The 20,551-nt window shown below is 38.2% G+C and overlaps 1 protein-coding gene across 1 annotated transcript in view; it reads left to right on the top strand.

Moving 5' to 3' along the window:
- PKP2 (plakophilin 2) overlaps window positions 1-20,551 on the top strand; it is a 143,183-nt gene that overhangs the window by 48,500 nt on the left and 74,132 nt on the right. The window contains exon 5 of the mRNA XM_007943189.2: window positions 17,027-17,234. Coding sequence (XP_007941380.1) covers window positions 17,027-17,234 — 208 coding nt within the window. The remainder of the gene's footprint in view (window positions 1-17,026; window positions 17,235-20,551) is intronic.

Below are 20,551 nucleotides of genomic sequence, written 5' to 3' on the forward strand. Positions count from 1 at the left end.
CAAAATAGAACATGACAATTGCTGGTGAGGATATGGAGAGATTGGGACTCTCATACACTGTTGGTGGGACTGTAAAATGATAGAACCACTGCAGAAATTGGTATGATGATTCCTTAAAAACTTGGAAAAAGAAATACCATTTGATCCAACAATCCCATTACTAGATACATATCCTAAAGAAGTGAGAGCCAGGACACAAACATGTATGCACACCCATCTTCATTGCAGCACTATTCACAATAGCAAAGAGATGAAAACAACCTAAGTGCCCATCAACTGAGGAATGGATAAACAATTCCACACAATGGAATACTGTGCAACCCTAAAGAATAATGTAGAATCTGCAAAACGCATGTATGAACTTGGAGGACATTATGCTGAGTGAAATAAGTCAATCACAGAAGGACAAATATTGTATTAGTCCACTATTATAAAAAGTCAAAGAAAACTTTATACATGGAAGGAAACTTTCTTTGTTGGTTACCAGGGATGGGAGGAGAGGCTAAATTCCTAGATAGGTTTTTTGGGGAATATATATACTAAAGATTATTAGTGGTTACCAGGGGTGGGAGGGAAGGGAAGGAAAAAGGGGAAGTTATTGTTTATGGGGCACTGAGTTTATGCTAATAGTGGTGGAGTATTTTGGAAAAGGATACCAGTAATTGTGATGCAACATGAAAAATGTCATCGGTGTCCCTGAACTGTAAATGTGGAACTTGCTATGTTGGCAAATGTCTTCTTGTATATGTCTTCACCACAATAAAAGTAAAAAAAAGAAGAAAAGAAAAGAGAAAGAAATTGCCATTGCCAAACCATTTTCCAAAGTGGTTATGCTACTTTTTATTCCTACCAGCATTGTAGGGGATTTCCACTTCCTCTACATCCTCACTAACATTTGATGTGATCAGTCTTTCTAATTTTAGCCATTCCTTTATTTTAGTTTTTTTTATTCTTAATGTCTAGCCATCAGTTCACTACATTATATAGAGATATATCCTTGTGGGGTTTTAATTTGCATTTCCTTAATGATGTTAAACATCTTTTCAAGTGCTTGTCATTTATATATCTTCTTTGGTGAAATGTCTGTTTAAATCTTTTGCCTATTTTTTAATTGTGTTGTTTCTTCTTGTTGAGTTTTGAGAGTTCCTTATATATTCTGGATACAAGTCCTTTTTCAGAGTTCTGATTTTCAGATATTTTTTTCCAGTTGTGATTTTTCATTTCATTGCCTTAACATAATCTTTTTAAAAACAGAAGATTTTAGTTTTGATGAAGTCTAATTTATCAATATTTTCCTTTTTTGGATCATTTCTTTGCAAGCATATCTACAATATCTTTCCCTACTTCAAGGCCACAAAGACATAATCCTCTAATTTATTTTGGAAGCTTTGTAAGTTTTAGGTTTTATATTTAGGTCTGTAGCCCATTTGGGGGCTAATTTTTATATGTATTGTGAGATGTGGATCAAAATTCCTTTTTAAAATACGTATAGTCAATTGTTCAGGCATGATATGTTGAAAAGACTTTTTCTCCTCATTATGGATCATATTTTCCTCCTTCTTTTTGTATCTGATAATTTTTTATTGGGTGCCATCCATTGTGAGCTTTACGTCGTTGAATGCCAGACATTGCAAACTTTATTCTGTTGGATGCTAGATATTTTTATTAAATATTTTTGTATTCCTATAAATATTCTTCTACTATTTATTGTAATGTAGTGGCTTAGGTGTTGCTATGAGGCTGGAAGCTATGCCACTGATATTTCAAATACCAGCAGGGTCACATGGTGGACAGGTTTCAGTGGAGTTCCCAGACTAATAAGACACACTGGGAAGAAGGATGGGGCCATCAACTTCTGGGGGAAAAAAAAAAATGGCAAAACCTTATGCATAGCAGTGAAACATTATCTGATATATTACTGGAAAACTTTATCAAAGCAGTGAAACATTTTCTGATATAGTGTGGGAAGATGAATCCTTCAGGTTGGAAGGCACTCAAATTACAACTAGGGAAGACCTGCCTCCTCAAAGTAGAGTTGACCTTAAATAATGTAAATAGAGTAAAGCTTTCTGGATCTTCTTTTGCTGGTGTGGCACAACTCAAAATGAGAAGAAACAGCTACAAACATCCATTAATAAGGGAACACAGAATGTATGAAGTATCAATGCAGGGAAATTGGAAGTTGTCAAAAATGAAATGGAAAGCATAAAGATCAATATCATAGGCATTAGTGAGCAGAAAAGAGACTGGGATTGGACATTTTCAGTCTGACCATCATATGGTCTACTATGCTGAGAATGACAAAATGAAGAGGAATGACGTTGCATTTATCAAAATCTATCTTGAAGTACAGTGCTGTCAGTGATAAGATAATATCCACGTGGCTACAAGGAAGACCTGTTAATGCTACTATTATTCAAAATTATGCACCAACCACTAAAGCCAACTGTGATGGTTGTATTTGTGTGTCAACCTGGCTGGGCCTGGTTGAGTAGCTGGGCAGTTGGATGTAGTATTCCCTATGATGAGACTGGCAATCAACTCCATGGTGGGATCTACCACAAACAGCTGAGTAGCTGCCTTTGGGATGTGGTCTGCTTCTTGTATATGAGGAGAAGCCTTGGGGGATAGTCTCTAGCTTATGGCATGCTTAGACCTTGCATGTAGCTGAGTCATTGTTCAGCTGCCTGCCATGCTCTGCCAACCTTGGGACTTATAATGAACTTGAATGAATGGCCTGCTGTGTGGTTTGGTAACAACAGGACTGTACCATTTTATTTGTGGACCTTGGGCTTGTTGTTAGCCTCAGCAGCTAGTAGCTGCCTGAGTGAAGAGATGCTTCTAGCTTCATTGGGCTGGGAGCAAGAGGCCGAGCTAAAGTCCAAGGTTGAGGAAATTTCACCCAGCCCTTAGAGCCTGGCACTTTGAACTTGGACTTCTAGCCTCCCAAACTATACAAGAAGAAACTCCTGTTTGTTTTGGCCATCCCATTTATGGTATATTTCCTATCAGATTGGTACTAGGTAACCAAAACAGAATATGGTACCAAGACAGTGGGGTGCTGCTCTGACAGATACCTAAAAAGTGGAAACAGGAGTGGAGTGCATCCTTGACCTGAGACCCTGGCAGAGAGACCTAGGCATGCAGCATGAGAGACAGCAGGAGCAGAGCCAAGAGACTGTCATGAGAGATGGCAGGAGCAGAGCCAAGAGACCGTCATAAGAGATGGCAAGAGCAGAGCCGAGAGACCAGCATGAGAGGTGGCAGTAGCAGAGCCCAGAGACCGGCATTAAACAGCAACAGGTTTACAAGCCCACAGAGGAGAAAGCCGGGTGCCCCTGGGTAGACGGCTTCCTGGTAGAATGGGTTGCCTTCGGGTGTTAATTGGTAGAGAAGACCAGCATAAAATGGAGTAGCAGGTTGTCTGGCCCATGGAGCAAGAAAGCTGAGTGTTTTTAGGGCAGGAAGATTTCCTGTGGAGTGGGTTGCCTTCGGCATTAATCGGCAGAAGTAGAGAGACCAAAGAAATGGGAAGCAGAGCTGCCTCAGCCTGAAAGGGTATGACCATGGCCTCTGGGGGTAGAACCACCATAGCCCCCCAGGTTTCAAGAGTTAGACGATCACTAACTTGGTTCTAGAGTTTGGGGCTGCTCATTCATGTGGGCCAGTGGGATGGAGCCATAGCTACTGCCCAAGAGAGAGGGGGCAGGGCTACCATGCCCAAGAGGTAGAGGAACAGGGCCCACCAGGCCAAGGGGATGAGGTCACCACTCAGGAACTAGGGGATTAGAGCCACCACAGTGAAGGAGATCTGTACAGATGCCACCCACTGAAGATCGGTACAGGTGCCAAGTTGACAAGGGGTGGAGTTGTGGTGGTTATATTTGTGTGTCTACTTAGCTGGGCCTGGTTGAGTGGCTAGGCAGATGAATATAGTATTCCCCATGATGAGACTGGCAATCTCCATGGTGGGATTTACCACAAGAGCTGAACTGCTGCCTTTGGGATGTGTCTGCTTCTTGTATATGAGGAGAAGCATTGGGGATGGTCTCTAGCTTACGGCACACTTGAACCCTGCATGTAGCCATGTTGTTGTTCAGCAGCCTGCCATGCTTTGCTGACCTTGGGACTTAAAATGGACTTGAATTAATGGCCTGCCATGGGGTTTGGTAACATCAGGACTGTGCCATTTTATTTGTTGACCTTGGGCTTGCTAGCCTCAGCAGCTAATAGTTGCCTGAGTGAAGAGATGCCTTTAGCTTCAGTGCCCTGGGAGCAAGAGGCAGCGCAGAGGCCCAAGGTCATGGGGCTTTGACCCAGCCCCTAGAGCCTGGCACTTTGAACTCAGACTTCTTGCCTCCTGAATTGTAAGAGAATAAACTCCTGTTTGTTAAGGCCATCCCATTTGTGGTATATTTCCTTTCAGAGCAGTACTAGGTAACCAAAACACCAACAAAGAAGAAATTGATCATTTTTACAAACATGTGTAGTCTGAAATTAACCAAATATGCAAACAAGATATATTGATTATTACTGGTGATTGGAATGTAAAGGTTGGACACAAAGATGCATCAGTAGTTGGAAGAAATGGCCTTGGTGATAGAAATGACACCAGAGATTACATGATAGAATTTGGCAAGACCAATTACTTTTTCATTGTAAATACCTTTTTTACAATAACATAAATAGTGCTATACACATGGACCTTGCCAGATGGAAGACATAGGAATCAGATCAATTACATCTGTGGAAAGAAGAGATGGAGAAGCTCAATATCATCAGTTAGAAGAAAGCCAGGAGCTGCCTGTGGATCAGACCATCAGTTGCTCATATGCAAATTTAAGTTGAAGCTAAAGAAAGTTAATCCACAAGAGCCAAAATACATTTATCCCACCTGAATTTAGAGACCATCTAAAGAGTAGATTTGACACATTGAACACCAGTGACTGAAGAGCAGATGAGTTGTGAGATAACATTAAGAATATTGTACATGAAGAAAGCAAAAGGTCACTAAAAAGACAAGAAAGGAAGAAAAGACCAAAATGGATGTCTGAAGAGAGTGTGACACTTGCTCTTGAACAAAGAGTAGCTAAAGCGAATGGGAGAAATGATGAAACAAAAGAGCTGAATGGAAGATTTTGAAGGGCAGCTTGAAAAGAAAAGTATTATACTGAAATGTGCAGAGACCTGGAATCAGAAAACCAAAATGGAACAACATGCTTGGCATTTCTCAAACTAAGAAAACTGAAGAAGAAAATTCAAGCTTCAAGTTGCAATATTGAAGCATTCTAAGGGCAAAATACTAAACAATGCAAGAAGCACCAAAAGAAGATAGAAGGAATACACAGAGTCACTGTACCAAAAAGAATTGGTCAACTTTCAACCATTTCAGGAGGTAGCATATGTTCAAGAACCAATGACATTGAAGGAAGGAAGTCCAAGCTGCATGGAAGGAACTGGTGAAAAATAAGGCTCCAGGAATTGACTAAATACCCACTGAGATGTTTCAGCAAATGGATGCAACACTGGAGGTACTCATTCATTTATGCCAAGAAATTTGGAAGATAGCTACTTGGCCAACCAACGGGAAGAGATCCATATTTATGTCCATTCCAAAGAAAGGTGAACCAACAGAATGCAGAAATTATTGAACAACATCATTAATATCAAGGCATTATTTCATTCTGTTGTACATAGGGTCACTGTGAGTCAGAGTTGGCTTGATGCACCTAACAATAACAACATACATATTCTTGATCTTTGCACTGGGATTTAGTTAAATTACTTGGAAACTGTTTCAGATCCATTCAGATTCTGCCTTTTAAGATTTGTTAGGAGGGAACAAAACACCATGTATTCTAAAGCTAATTAATTAGCCCCTACTACAAAGGCTAGAGAAGAGGTCTGGTAGTGCCTAAGGCATTTCACTGCTAACTAGAAGGCTGATGGTTCAAACCCACCAGCCACTTCTTAGAAGGAAGATTGGGCAATCTACTTCTGTGGTGATACTGCCTCAGAAACCCGAGGAAGGGTCACTGTGAGTTGGATCCTGCTCGATGGCAGTGAGGTTTTTTGTTTTTTGTTTTTTTTGTTTACAAAGGCTAGAAGGAGCCCTAGTGGTACCATGCTTAAAGCATTCAGCTGCTAACTAAAAAGGTCAGTGGTTAGAACATACCAGCTGGTCCACAGTAGAAAGTTGGTAGCAGTCTGCTTTCATAAAGATTACAGCCTTGGAAACCCAATGGGCAGTTCTGTTCTGCCCTATAGGATCACTAATGAACTGACTCCACAACTCTGGGTTTTAACTTAGGCATGATATTTCTGAGAACTCTACCCAATACACCATGAATTGTAAGTTTGTTTTTTTTTTGTTTGTTTGTTTGTTTTTTCCCTTGCTATCTGGTGAGATTAGGTACTGTTCCTAGTCCTGGGTGGGTATGAGGAACTGTTCCCATAGATCCTTTTGGGTGGTTATTTCTTTGACCTCAGATAGTTAATTTTCTTATACACATGAACTGATCAATATGCTACTGAATACTAGAGGGGGACCTTCTGCAAATCTCAAAAATTCTCTTTCTGTGCAGCTTTCTATTACTTTGTCCTGTAAACACTAGCCCATTTGGTCACCCCGGACTCAGAGCTCTCTCAGAGTTGAGCTCCGCCAGAGATTTCCATTATTGCACAGTAGCCATCGGGAACTGTCAAGGCGTTAATAGGGCTCATCTTCCTTGTTTGCTGTATCTTTCCCTCTTTGCCTCATGTCCAATTATAAAGAAAACTATTTTTACATATATTTTTTTAGTTTATTAAGTCATTTCAGGTAGTAGGTACATCTGTCCTTATTGCTACTGAGTCATTTTTAGTTTTGATAAGTAACTCCCTGATATCCTCCCAAAAACCTTATAGTTTTCCACAAACATTGTATCAAAGTGTTCATTTCTATGCACCATTATTAACAAATAGATAATTGCTCTGTTTCTGTTAACCTAATAAGCAAAAATATATGGAATCCCACTATAGTAGAAATGTTCTGATTTTTTGGTATCAAGACAAATACTTGATCAGTTAATCAAACAGAATTACAGAAGAAATCTTTTTTAAATTATAGATATATATTTAAAGAGTTCATCATCTTTCTTACATAATCTATGTTCATTATGTATCATCTGCCATTTTCAGTTTAAGATTGTTTCAAGTGTAATGAGAATTTAATGACACTTAAGGTTGTCTAAGTACACACTCCTAGATTTTTACATTTTTTGTTACTCTTTTCTATTAATCTCATCCACAACCAATAACATAGCATTTTTAATCACTTCATTTTTATCTAGTCTTTCCAAAGCATTCAAATTTGTTTTCAGAGAAACAAAATTGTTTCTATACTTATACTTCATCCAGTTAAGAATAGATAAGGCACTCTGGTGGTGCAGTGGTTAAGGTATTCAGCTGGTAACCAAGAACTTGGCGATTCAAACTCACCAGCTGCTCTATGGGAGAAAGATGAGGCAGTCTTCCATAAAGATCTACAACCTTGGGAACCCTATGGGGGCAGTTCTACTCTGCCCCTATACATAGGGTAACTCTGAGTTGAAATTGATTTGATGGTAATGGGTTTGTTTTGGGTTTTGTTAAGAATAGGTAAATATATTACATAGTTACAATAACAAGTACAGTTGGCATAAGTACATTGGAAACAAACCCAAGTTATTCTTGGTAATTTGGTAACATACAACTCAACAGGCAGAATTAGGAACAGAGTAACCACAGACTGTTACCTGACATCCCTTATTGTACTTCAAGAATCAGTAGGTTTCAAAGAGGAGAAGAATGAGGTTAATCCTACAAATCAGTTAAGTACAGATTAGACAAGAGCCTCTACTGATTTGATTTTTTTCATTCACATTTCTTCAAATAATTGTGCAGCTGAGCATCTTTTGGTAGTTGTTTGGCATTGTGTTTCTTCTGTGGGTTGCCATTTGTTATCCATTGCCTATTTTTCCTACAAAGATGTATATCTCTCAGTAACTAGTAGGAGTTTTTGTTTTTTGCGTGTTATGCACATAATTCCATTGTGACAGATGACAGATATTTTCTCCTGCTTTATTATTACTGTTGCTGTTGTAGACTTTATTAATGATATCTTTAATCATACAAGATTTTAAAATTTTTATGAAGTCAAATTTGTCAATAGTTTTCTTCATGGCATCTATATATATTTTTAAGATGGATTTTTTTTTTAACTTGTAATTTGGGTGAAAGTTTACAGAAAAAATTGGTTTTTCCATTCAGCAACTCATGCACATTTTGTTTTGTGAAATTGATTGCAATCCCTACAATGTAACAGCACTCTTCCCACTTCCTCCCGGTGTTTATTGTTTCCATTCATCCTTCTTTCCTATCCCTTCCTGCTTCTAAGCTTTATCCTTGTACAAATGCTACCCTTTCCATTTCCTATGGTTGATTGTTCTAAGGAGTACATACTTAACCTAATGTTAATTGCTAATTTTATAGGCCTATCTATTGTTTGGCTGAAAATTGAGCAACAGGGGTAAGTTCAGTTACAAGCTTGAATGGTGTCTAAGAGCCATTCTCCCAGGGTTCCACCAGTGTCTATCAGACCAGTAAGCCTGGTCTTTTTTATAATTTTGAGTTTTGTTGTACATTTTTCTCCCTCTATATCCAGGACCTCCTATTGTGTTCCCTTTCAGAGAGGTCAGCAGTGGTCACCAGGCACCATCTAGTTGTTCTAGTCTCAGGGTCATGGAGGCCAGGGTTTGCATGGTCCATTAGTCTGTTGGATCAACTGTTTCCATGTGTCTTTGATTTTCTTCACTGTTCTTTTCTCCAGGTGGGGAGAGACCAATAGTTGCACCTTAAATGGCCATTTGCAAGCTTTTAAGACCTCAGTCACAAATCACCAAAGCAAGATGTAGAACATTGTCTTTATGGATGTGTTATGCTATTGACCTTGATGTCCCCTGAGACTGTGGCCCTGAGCCTCCAGATCCTGCAACTCATTCCCTCAAGGTCTTTGGTTATGGCTAAGTTTTCATAATTTTGTCCCTTGTATTCTTTACTATATTTATGGATATATTTGCAGCACATATTAATATATATGTGGAAATACCCTCTATTTGTGTTTGTAGCCACATTTGCTTCCCCACACCTGTTCAATTTACCTATGTATTCACTCATAGGTTATTGTCATTACTGTTGCTGCAGAATTGTAATAATATTTACCTTTCTTGCCTTTAACTCTTGTTCTCCCAGCTTCTTCCCTTGCCTTTATCATTGTGTGTTGACCTCCCCCTTGTTGTATGCTGCATGGCCCCTGTATTTTAGGTGTTGATTTTTAAAACCTACCCCAAATTTTCGATGATTTTTATTTTTTAAAAGTTATGTGATTCTCGAGTATTGTCCATTAATCCTTTGCCTATAGGTTTGTTCCATAGGAAGACTGGGTAGAGATGTTTTAAAATAATATATTTTGCTAGTAACTGAGCTTTTATATGTACATATAGATTAGGAGAATTGGGATGAAAACTGATCCTTTTTATGGCTAATCAGGTAAACGTTTAGGATTTTTTCTTATGCCAAATTTTTAAAAAGTTGACATTGTTAGGTGTGCTTTCCTTTTGTAATTTGTAATTACTTAAACTTTTTTTTTTATGTTGTTACTTAAACTTTTTTTTTTTTTATGTTGCCCAGGATGAGCTTGATTTCTACTATCTCTTAAATTACTAATTTGATTATAAATATTGAAGGATTTAAGCTGTGCTTACCTTCTTAGCTTTTATTCAGAAATGAAGCTAGAACAAAGACTGACTTTGAGAATAATGAAACATGAAAACTTTATTCAAGCCTAAAAGTATGCATGCTTGATAGAGTAACCTAAGAATTGTGACAGTCTAACTCAGGACATGAACAAAATCTTGCTAAATGTTAAACACGGTGCTGTGGTTTTTGAATTTCTGTGTGAAAGACAATTACAATCTGGACATAAAGTTCTACTTTTAGATTATAGAACCTTTACCCTTAGCAACTTTCCAGTCTTCATTTTACTTGATAAGGACCCTCAGCATTTGACAGTATAAGTACCTCTCACCCTCTGTAACACTTTCTTTTGTTGCTGGCCCACAGTCTCCATTCTCTTTCCATCTCTCTGCTGTCTCCAGTTTTCTTCTGTGAGTAGTGTATCCTCTTTATCCTGCCCCTTAAATATTCACATTCCTTAGATGTTTCCCAGGGATTTCTTTTCCTATTCAGTATCATCTCCTGACCTACCTGATCCACTCCTATAGGTTCTTTGTGATCTAGATGCTGATGACCATACAGTCTATAATCCATATCTCTCCTGGGTTCCAAATCACATGTTCATCTATTTTCTGAACATCATTACTGAACTAAACATCACATATCCAAAAATGAATGTATTATATTCTTTCACTCTCCTTCTCTACTTTCTCCTTCTCCCCCTAAACCTGTTCTTTCTCCTGATTTGGGAAGCAGGATACCTGTTGGTTTGAGGATGGACTCTTAGGAGTCATTCAGACCTAAATTTGAATCCTAGTACTTTGGTAGTGTAGTGCCTAAGGCATTTGAGTGCTAACCAGAAAGCTGGTGGTTCAAACCCACCAGCCACTCCTTGGAAGGAAGATTGGGTGATCTACTTCCATAGAGATACTGCCTTGAAAACCCAAGGAGGGGTCGCTATGAGTGGGGATTGACTCGACGACGGCAGTGAGTACTGTCATTACATGGGTGACCTTGGATAAAATATTTTATGTCTCAGCTTTTACCTATAAAGTGGAGGTAATAGTCCTACTACAAAAGGTTGTTGTGAAAACAATCTCAGCATAGAAAATTATATGGAACAAAGAAATCGGCACAATGAAAAAGCCCATGACAAAAATGACAGCAATAAATTCATATTTGCTGATAATTACATATCTGGCAAGGGACTTATCTCCAAGATTGATGGAAAACTCCAACGCCTCAACACCAAAGGAGTTAACAATCCAATTGAAGATGGGCAGAGGACATGAATAGACACTTCACCAAGGAGGATATTCAGGTGGCCAGCAAATGCATGAAGAGATGCTCACAATCATTGGCCATCAGAGAGATGCAAATCAAAACAACAATGAGATACCGTCTCACCCCAGCACTGATGGCAAGGTTCAATGACACAGAAAATAACAAATGCTGGTGGAGATGTGGAGAGATTGGGACTCTCATAGACTTGCTTATGTGACTGTAAAGTGACACAACTACTGTGGAAGCAATATGGAGATTCCTTAGAAAGTTGGAATTGGAGATACCATTTGACCCAGCAATCCTATTGCTAGGTATATATCCTAGAGAGGTGAGAGCCAGGATAAGAACAGATACATGCACACTCATGTTTGTCACAGCACTATTTACAATAGTAAAAAGATGGGAACAACCTATGTGCCCATCAGCGGAAGAGTAGATGACCAAACTATGGTACATACACATACTAGAATTCTATGCAGCACTAAAGAATAATGTAGAGTCTGCAAAACACCACATAATATGGATGAACTTGGAGGACATTATGCTGAGTGAAATAAGTCAATCACAGAATAACAAATATAGTATTAGTTCATTGTTGTGGAGGGTCAAGGAAAGGTTTATATATGGAGGGAAACTTTCTTTGTTGGTTGGCAGGGGTGGGAGGAGAGGGGAAGGAACACTGAAAAAAAATGCATTGATCCATAGTTTTATGTATTTCACTGTACATAAATTATATTTCAGTAAAATGCATTAAAAAAAAAGTTGTGAGAATTCAATCATATAACTATCTGGTGCCTGTCCAGAAATAATAACCCAAAATATATTATTCCCTTTGTCAGTGAATGGTACCCAGGTAGTTTAACATCAAAACTCAAACAGTCTTTGAACGTTCTTTTTCCCATACCTCTCATATTAACTCAGTTCTGAAGGTGTTCTGAGTGAACCTACATCTATCTTTTCCTCCCTGCTCAATGCTACTATTCTAGTCCCTTTAGCATCATCATCTCTGTTAATTTAGCTACCTGCTGATTAATCTCCCTGCCTCCATTCTTATCCACTTCCAATTCATTCTCATCACAGCACCCAGAAAGATCTTTCCAATCAATAGCTGCCTATGTTACTGACATGATAAGGACAGATCCTTTCATTCAAGGACTTTTTGATTAGCTGCCGCTATTTCCTCCAGCTTCAAATTTCATCACCTAAGTAGTGACTACAATTCCTGTCTTAAAAATATTATTATAAAACTAATACTAACTCATTGCTAGAAACTTGAAAAATTAAGAAATGAATAAAAGAGAAAAGAGTACACATGATCCTACCATTGTGATCATTTAATTTTTCCTTCCAATTTTTTTTAATGCAACATTTACATAGCTGTTATCAAACTGAATATGTATCTTTGTGTTTGTTTTGGTTGTTTTGTTTTTAATTTTAAAAAAGTATGGACAAATATATGTTTATTTTGTAAAAATATATAAGGTAGTATGTACCATCAGTGACTCATACCCTCAGCACTTTCCCTAACCCCCTTAATCTCATTGCCCTCTTTATGTCTATGTTTACTAATGGAAATGCATAAGTATTTTTATTTGATTTTTTTCCACAATAACATGATTTCACTAGCATTTTCTCATAACCTTAATAATTTTTATAAAATTCATTTCTGTGGTTCCATAATATTAATGATGATAGTAACAGCTACAGTGTGAGTAACTCTTATGGGCCTGGCGTGTAATTGCTAAGTTTCCACAAGAATCACTGTATGACTAGTAAAATATCTGTCAGTTGAAACACTGCTTTCCTTCTCCCATGGATACCTCAGTATACGGACATTCAAAATTTAATTGTTAACCAATCTTTCCCCCCATTTTTGGACATTTATGGTTTTTTATTGTTCACTCAAAAATAATGTAGTTACTATTTTTATATGTTTGTCTGTATCTGTATTTCTGATTATCTTTTAAGCATAGGTTACTATGAGTGAATTTTCTTTTTAAGGTTTTTGACACATTGCCAATTGCCTTCCTGAATGTTGTTATATGCCATTGAGTTAGACCCGACTCATAGCAACCCCTTCTTGGGTTTCCAAAGCAGTATCACTACAGAAGTAGATTGCCCAACCTTCCTTCTGAGAAGTGGCTGGTGGGTTTGAACTGCCAGCCTTCTGGTTAGCATTCAAGTGCCTTAGGCACTATGTATACTAATTTGTTGTTGTTGTTGTTGTTGTTGTTTGCCATCGAGTCGGCCCCGACTCATAGCGACCCCTACTTGGGTTTCCGAGGCAGTATCACTACGGAAGTAGGAATGCCCAACCTTCCTTCCGAGGAGTGTAGGAGTGATTAATTCTAATGGCAGGGAAAAGAGAGAAAGCAAGTAACATTTCATGGAAGAGGTGACATTTGATCTGGGTCCTGCCAGAGGAGAGGCAGAGTGACTGAACATTCCGGACAGGAAGGAAGTGGGGGCAAAGGAAAGGGGGGTCAGAAGAGCCTTTGCCCCAAGAGAGTCAGTCTGTTCCCTGGCACCTGCTTATTTGCTGTCAGAAATCATTGCATTATTTTATGGTTGGCAGGGAACAGAATCCGAATACACTCAAAGAGAAAGTTGAGATTCATTCTGACTTGTGGTTCTGCTCTTTCATATATTTAGAAATTCTCAAATGAAAGCTTTTTTTGAAGTTCTGAGACATTCATGTTGGTCTATTTCTGTTTTTATTTCCCCAAAGTGGGGGAAACATCCCTAGAGGATTCAGTAGAATTTGGAAACTCATCAGAACTCTCTTGTTCCAGGTTCTTCCCTGAATTCAAAGGGGCAAGAATATTTGACTTTTGTCCTAATAGACCAAAAGTTCCTTGGACAATTCACCACCAACAGTCCTAAATGCAATGAAGAGAATACCATCATTGTGTTGCATTTAACATGATTGATGTCCATTTGCTTGATAAAATGAATAAAACTAACTAAAATCTATTTTTAAACTTGGGATAAATGCCAGACACTGTTATTGTTGTTGTTATGTGCCATCAAGTCAGACCCGACTCACAGAGACCCCTCCTTGGGTTTCTGAGGCAGTAACACTACGGAAGTAGATTGCCCCTTCTTCCTTCTGAGGAGTGGCTGGTGGGTTTGAACCGCCAGGCTTCTGGTTAGCACTATGCTACCAGAACTCCCACCAGACACTAGGGAGTCAAATTAATACAGTAAGTAATGCTGTGGTGGGATTTCACCATTTCCTTGAGCACTAGCGTCTTCAGCTCCCTATTCCAGGACTGGAGTGAGTGATGAAAACCAAGAGGATAAAAGTGACAAAGGAAGGAAACCAGCCAATCAGAGGTAGTTAGCAGACGCGCTGCCATCCATGTTCCTTAGAGCAAGAGAGCCTTCACTATTCCACTTCTCACTAATGCTATCACGGCAGCTTGAAATGTAATATGAAGAGTTAGCCATTTCACATCGTATTTTGGAGAAGGCAATTTATAAATAATTGTTGTTGTTATGTGCCGTCGAGTCAGCCCAGACCCATAGCGACCCCTCCTTGGGTTTCTGAGGCAGTGTCACTACGGAAGTAGGATTGCCCAACCTTCCTTCCGAGGAGTGGCTGGTGGGTTTGAACCGCCAGCCTTCTGGTTAGCAGTCAAGTGCTTTAGCCACTATGCTACCAGAGCTCCTTTATAAATAATAAAGTAATAAAATATTTCTAAAGCTGCCAAAGTACTTCAGTACAAACAGGATTTTCTTTCTGCCTCTGATGGGTATACAGCATTTTGGCTGGTATTTATGAACTTTGTAGAATATAAGTTTAATCATAAACTAAACCATAAACCAATTTAATCATAAACTTAAAACTTAACCATTTTAGAGTAATTGAGGGAGTTAGTGAAACATGTTAATGACAGGTTGTCTTAAAATAAATTCTGGTTTTTTACTTGTAAGGAAATATAACAATGGAAATAAAGGAAGGGATCACGTAGATGATCTGTTGGATGAGATTTAATTCATGGCTTAGAAGTCTTTCTCATTAGTATTGTTATACAAATATATTAGAATGTCTTTAGACATAGCCTTCCAAAATTTCTATGTCATTCTCCAGTCTTTGTTCTGTGAATGTCTTCTCTGAAGACAGCCAATAGATAGAAGTTTTCTCCTTACTTATTAACAGTGAAACCATAAAGATATCATGAGTACTTCCCTTTTAAGGATTTTGTAAGATTTTAATTAGATGGTATAGTTGTTAAGGCATTTGGCTGCTAATCAAAAGGTTGGTGGTTTGAACCACCAGCCTCTCTGCAGAAAAAAGATCAGTCAGTCTGCTTCCGTAAAGATTTACAGCCTTGGAAACCCAGTGAGTGTTGCTGTGAGTTGGAATTGACTCGTAAAGATTTACAGCCTTGGAAACCCAGTGAGTGTTGCTGTGAGTTGGAATTGACTCGGCAGTGAGTTTGCTTTAGGAATATATAGAACACTCTTAACACTGCCTAATATATAGTAACCACTCAATCTATGGTGGTAGTGATAGTAGAGGTAGTAAGGAGAGTTGTTATTTTTATTATTATTGTTGTTGTTAATATTATATTTTATCTTTAAGATTATTTTATGGCTCTGACTTTTATTCCTGCCTTACCAGTCTTCTCCAGAATCTCAACAAAGGAAAATAAAAGATTAGAAGACTGTATCTTAAATGCCCTTAATCTGCCTGTGAAAGAGAGGCTCAAGTTTAATAGGTAGCAAGTGTAAATAAAAATATGCCCCCGGGCCAGTGTGCAGATCCCTTCTGAGAATGCAGTTTTGTAGATAAGCCATCTTTCATAAGTAATGAGCTTCATTTGAAAGGGAAGCTCATGCCCATTCTTGACATCGTATTTCCTCAAAGTCTGCGTCAGGATGGTGAAAATGAGATCACCAAAAGCTCTTGCCAACTTAAATATTTAAAAATCAGATGCTAATGGAAACCCATGATGAGGAAAGACCTCAGTATACAACATCCCATTTCCTTTCACCAGCCCCTGTGTCTATTTCTTGATTGCTTTAGATAATATTTGCAGCCTAAAGCACAAAATTCACTCACTCAGATTGGCATTAGATGGCCCTTTCTTAAGCAGACATAGGTTGCAGAACCTAAACCCTCCCTTTTGCTGTTGCTAATTCTGGCCCTTTCTCTGATAGCCTGATCTATCTTGTGTATTTGAATAGAATTATTTTTAAAATACCACAATTAAAAAATAAAATTGTTACTTAATTAAAAAAAAGTGTTGCACAATTTGTATACATGTTTTCAAATAGTCAAAGCAATTAATTATAAAACTAGCTTGCATTTAAGGTTAGCTTACCCCTACTAATGTTGCCATGGCAAATGAGTTTTTATTTCTACTGTTAATGAAGATGATTTTCATTTATTTTATATTGACTTTTAAGTTTTGTCCTGGGGAAAACACTCACGTAATTTGGTGTTCTTCCACAGGATTTCGCTGATTTCCCAATTTTCTTATTCTTACTGTGCTCAAAGCTTGTATCTACCATTTGCCACTTAAGTTTCTCCTTTAATTATTTCATAAGTTTCAGTCTTAACTTCCCAAATTCATTGTTAGCTCTGCGATGGCAAATGCTCTCTTATAGCCAAAGAACCAAACTCATTGACATTGAATCGATTCTGACTCATAGAAACTGACCCCCATTGGGTTTAGAGGCTGTAAATTTTTATGGAAGTAGATTGACACATCTTCCTTCCATGGAGCAGCTGGTGGGTTTGACCCGATGACCTCCTGGTTAGCAGCCAAATGCCTTATCCACTATGCCACCAGTGCTCCTTTCTCTTATAGCAGGGATATGATTTACAATGTGAGTCTCAGGTTGAGCCACACATAGAGTTGTTGTTGGTAGAGTGTTATAATCAACATTAGTAAACTTCATCTGCTCATTATTGTATTGAATGTCTTGATGCCACATCAAAATTAATAAAGATGCACATACACATCTATTTCTTCCCCAGGTTAATCAGCTCCGTGGCATACCCAAACTTCTGCAGCTCCTCAAAGTTCAGAATGAAGATGTTCAGCGAGCTGTGTGTGGGGCCTTGAGAAACTTGGTATTTGAAGACAATGACAACAAGTTGGAGGTTGCTGAACTAAACGGGGTACCTCGGCTGCTGCAGGTGCTGAAGCAAACCAGAGACTTGGAGACTAAAAAGCAAATAACAGGTAGCACTTACCGAACAACAGAGGGTATAGCACAGTGTACTCTAGCCGGATATATTATGTCATCTGTTTTTCTTAAGTTTCCTGGAACAAATAAATGATTGATGGGCTCATTGTTACCCAAGAGATGGTTTTAAAGGGACATTGTAACCTGCTGGCTTTGATACGGGACAAGTTTGAATTCCTTTTATCTGAAGAGGAAAAGATTCTAGCTCTTGCTTAGTATTTTAAATTAGTAACTCTATACTCCTTTGACTAAATGTCTTTAAAACAACTTCTTGACAAGACTCACTGTAAAAATTCTGCATAAATTTCTGAAAGGCAGCTTTGTAGTTTTGACAATGTCCAAAGCATCCTGAAGAAAACCAAGAACCACACCGTTATTCTTATTATCTACTCAGCAATCAGCTTGCTGTATCTAAACAGTGAAATGGAGAGTCAAATCATTTTCTAATGTAGAGGATTCATTAAATCAGAATGCCAAAAATTATCTTTCCCAATCTTTTCATTACTTAGACTCCTCCCAACAAAAGCTCCCTGGTTCACCTATTCCTACCTCCCCTCTCCAACCAAAAAACAAATTTGCAAGAAAAAGAACAGACTAGTTGTATATATTTTTCAATTCTCTGCTTCATATGTTTGTTCAAATAATCTTCCCAGTAGACTGGAAAAATGAAATCATCAGTTAGAAGTAACAGAACAATTCCAGTCATATGTCCTCAAAGCCTAATTTCATTAAACAAATAGTACATATGTTAGAGGAGAAAATGGTTCATTGATGTTGCACCATAAACCACTCTCCCTGCCATGACCATCAGCTCTCTGGTGATGCATCCTGTACACATCACAAAGGGGCCAAAAAAGATTACTAAGTGCCATCATCCATAGCATTGCTTGAGGAAATGGAAGGGAACACGTATTTATTAAAGTACATCTTCTATATATGAAGTATTATACATAGATTTTTAAATTTAATTATCATAAAAAACCATGAGTGTGAGGTATTATTAGTTATTTAATACAGGTATTAAAATAATAGTTTAACAGATGAGGAAACAGAGACTCAAAGAAGTTAAGCTTCTTTAAATATGCCATAAAAAACCCGAAACCCACTGCCATTGTGTTGATTCCAACTCATAGCAACCCCCAATGGGTTTTCAATGCTATAAATCTTTATAGAAGTAGAATGCCTCATCTTCCCCCTGTGGAGCAGCTGGTGGGTTTCAACCACCAGCCTTCTAGTTAGCAGCCAAATGCCTTACCTACTACACCAACAGAAGTCCTTTTAATATGCCACACAAGCTTTATTTTATTAAATAGATGACGGTGTTATGATAAATACTTACCATTTAAAAAGAAGGTACTCAATAAATATTCTTTTAAACTAATTTTAATATTGCTTTGTTGTTGTTGTTATATGCTGTCGAGTTGACCCGACTCATAACGACCCCTCCTTGGGTTTCCGAGGCAGTATCACTACGGAAGTAGATTGCCCCATCTTCCTTCCGAGGAGTGGCTGGTGGGTTTGAACCGCCAGCCTTCTGGTTAGCAGTCAAGTGCCTTAGGCACTACGCTACCAGAGCTCCCAATATTGCTTTGTTGTTGTTGTTGTTATGTGCCGTCAAGTCGGACCCGGCTCATAGCGACCCCTCCTTGGGTTTCCGAGGCAGTATCACTACAGAAGTAGGATTGCCCAACCTTCCTTCCGAGGAATATTGCTTTAGTAATTTAAATTAATTAAATGGAATATATTTTGCGCTGAGTCTAAAGTTTATGCCATCCTCACTTTGTTAGATGACAGCTTTCATTTTTTTCTATAAAGATTTTGCCATTTTATCATCTCTCTCACATTTATATTCTGTTCAAAAATCACATTTTTCCTAGGTTAATACATTTTAATTTTATAAAATTGTATGAAGGGTCATACCATGCCAGCCTTTGACAGTATGCAGATCATGCCCCATGAGGAGATATGTCCTTTCGTATCCATGACTTATATTTTAAAACCTGCAAATTAAGAGTGATCTTATCTAGTCATTACCAAACATTTACTAAACAGCTATCAGGTGCCAGGTACTGAGAATATAGTCCCTGCCCTTTAGAAAATTCCAGTCTGGGGAGGTTTGCTTTTTTTCCCCCTAAGATATGAAAGATTATGATTGGATATATATATATATTTGATTCTCACAAGAGAAAATCAAACAATTGGTGGTGCAGATCACCCTATTTTGCAGCCAGAAAAGACTTCATGAAGGAAGTATATTCATTCTGGACTTTAAAAGAGGAACAGACTTTTTGATGTTTTAAAGGAGAATCAGAGTTATTCCCAGCAAAGTGAACATCACTCACAAGATAAAGAGGTGGAGAGAAGCTGCTGATCATTTAGAGGAAGCTTTGATAATAGAGTGACTGAGTACTAAGATGCATGGTAATTAGAAAGCTTGGAAAGGTGTATGTGTTTCAAAGGAATAATTCACAGAATCACACTTCCTCTTTTTTTGCATAAGGTCAGAGAACATTCTGTAACACTGATGCCATAGAAACCATCCAAGGCATCTTTAAATAATATACAGAACTGATAAGTGGAAGTGGATTGTGCAGTAGTCAGGGTTTCTAGTGCAAGCCAAGCATCCCTATCAGTAGGGGTACATTACATGTTATGTGTACTGAATTGATCCTTGAACGTTTGATACAATCCTTCCAAATTACTCCTTTTAGCTCGTTTGATAGAAAAGCCAAAGAAGTGCTTCCTGGACCCCAGAAATAAATTGTTGGCCTAATATAGAAATATTTCTATCATTTTTTTTTTTCTAAAATACAAAACAAGTAATCACATTTGTAAATCTTTTTTATATTTCTTAGACATTTTTTTTGTGAGCCCCTATTTTGTGCTAGTCACAAAACTTTTAACTTTACATTTTCATCTCTATTCCTCCTAACAGCCTAGTAAGGCTGGGGATCATTATTGATGAACTACATATGACCAGTGTGAGGCCCAGAGATGTTAAGTAAATTGCCAAGGTTACACAGCTAATAAAGAACGAAGGCCAGATTTGAATCTAGTTTTGTCTGGATGTTTTGCTGTAGCGTACTGGCTCTCATCTCCTCCTTTGGGGGCAGATTATGACTCATTTTCACACTTCTTTGAGTAAGAGGTCCTTTTCATAAATCTCAGATCTGAAAGCTCTGCCTGCCTCCTCTTTGACTCTTCTTGTCGCTTCTGCCACTGCCTGATTCAAGCCCTCGTCATCTCTGTTCTTTATTCCTGAAGTACTTCTTAACTGGTCTCTGTGGTTCAGTATTGTCCATTCCCAATCTGC

This window comes from Orycteropus afer, unplaced genomic scaffold (assembly GCF_000298275.1).
Source record: "Orycteropus afer afer isolate SDZICR_OR568_19922 unplaced genomic scaffold, OryAfe1.0 scaffold00100, whole genome shotgun sequence".
NCBI lineage: Eukaryota > Metazoa > Chordata > Mammalia > Tubulidentata > Orycteropodidae > Orycteropus > Orycteropus afer.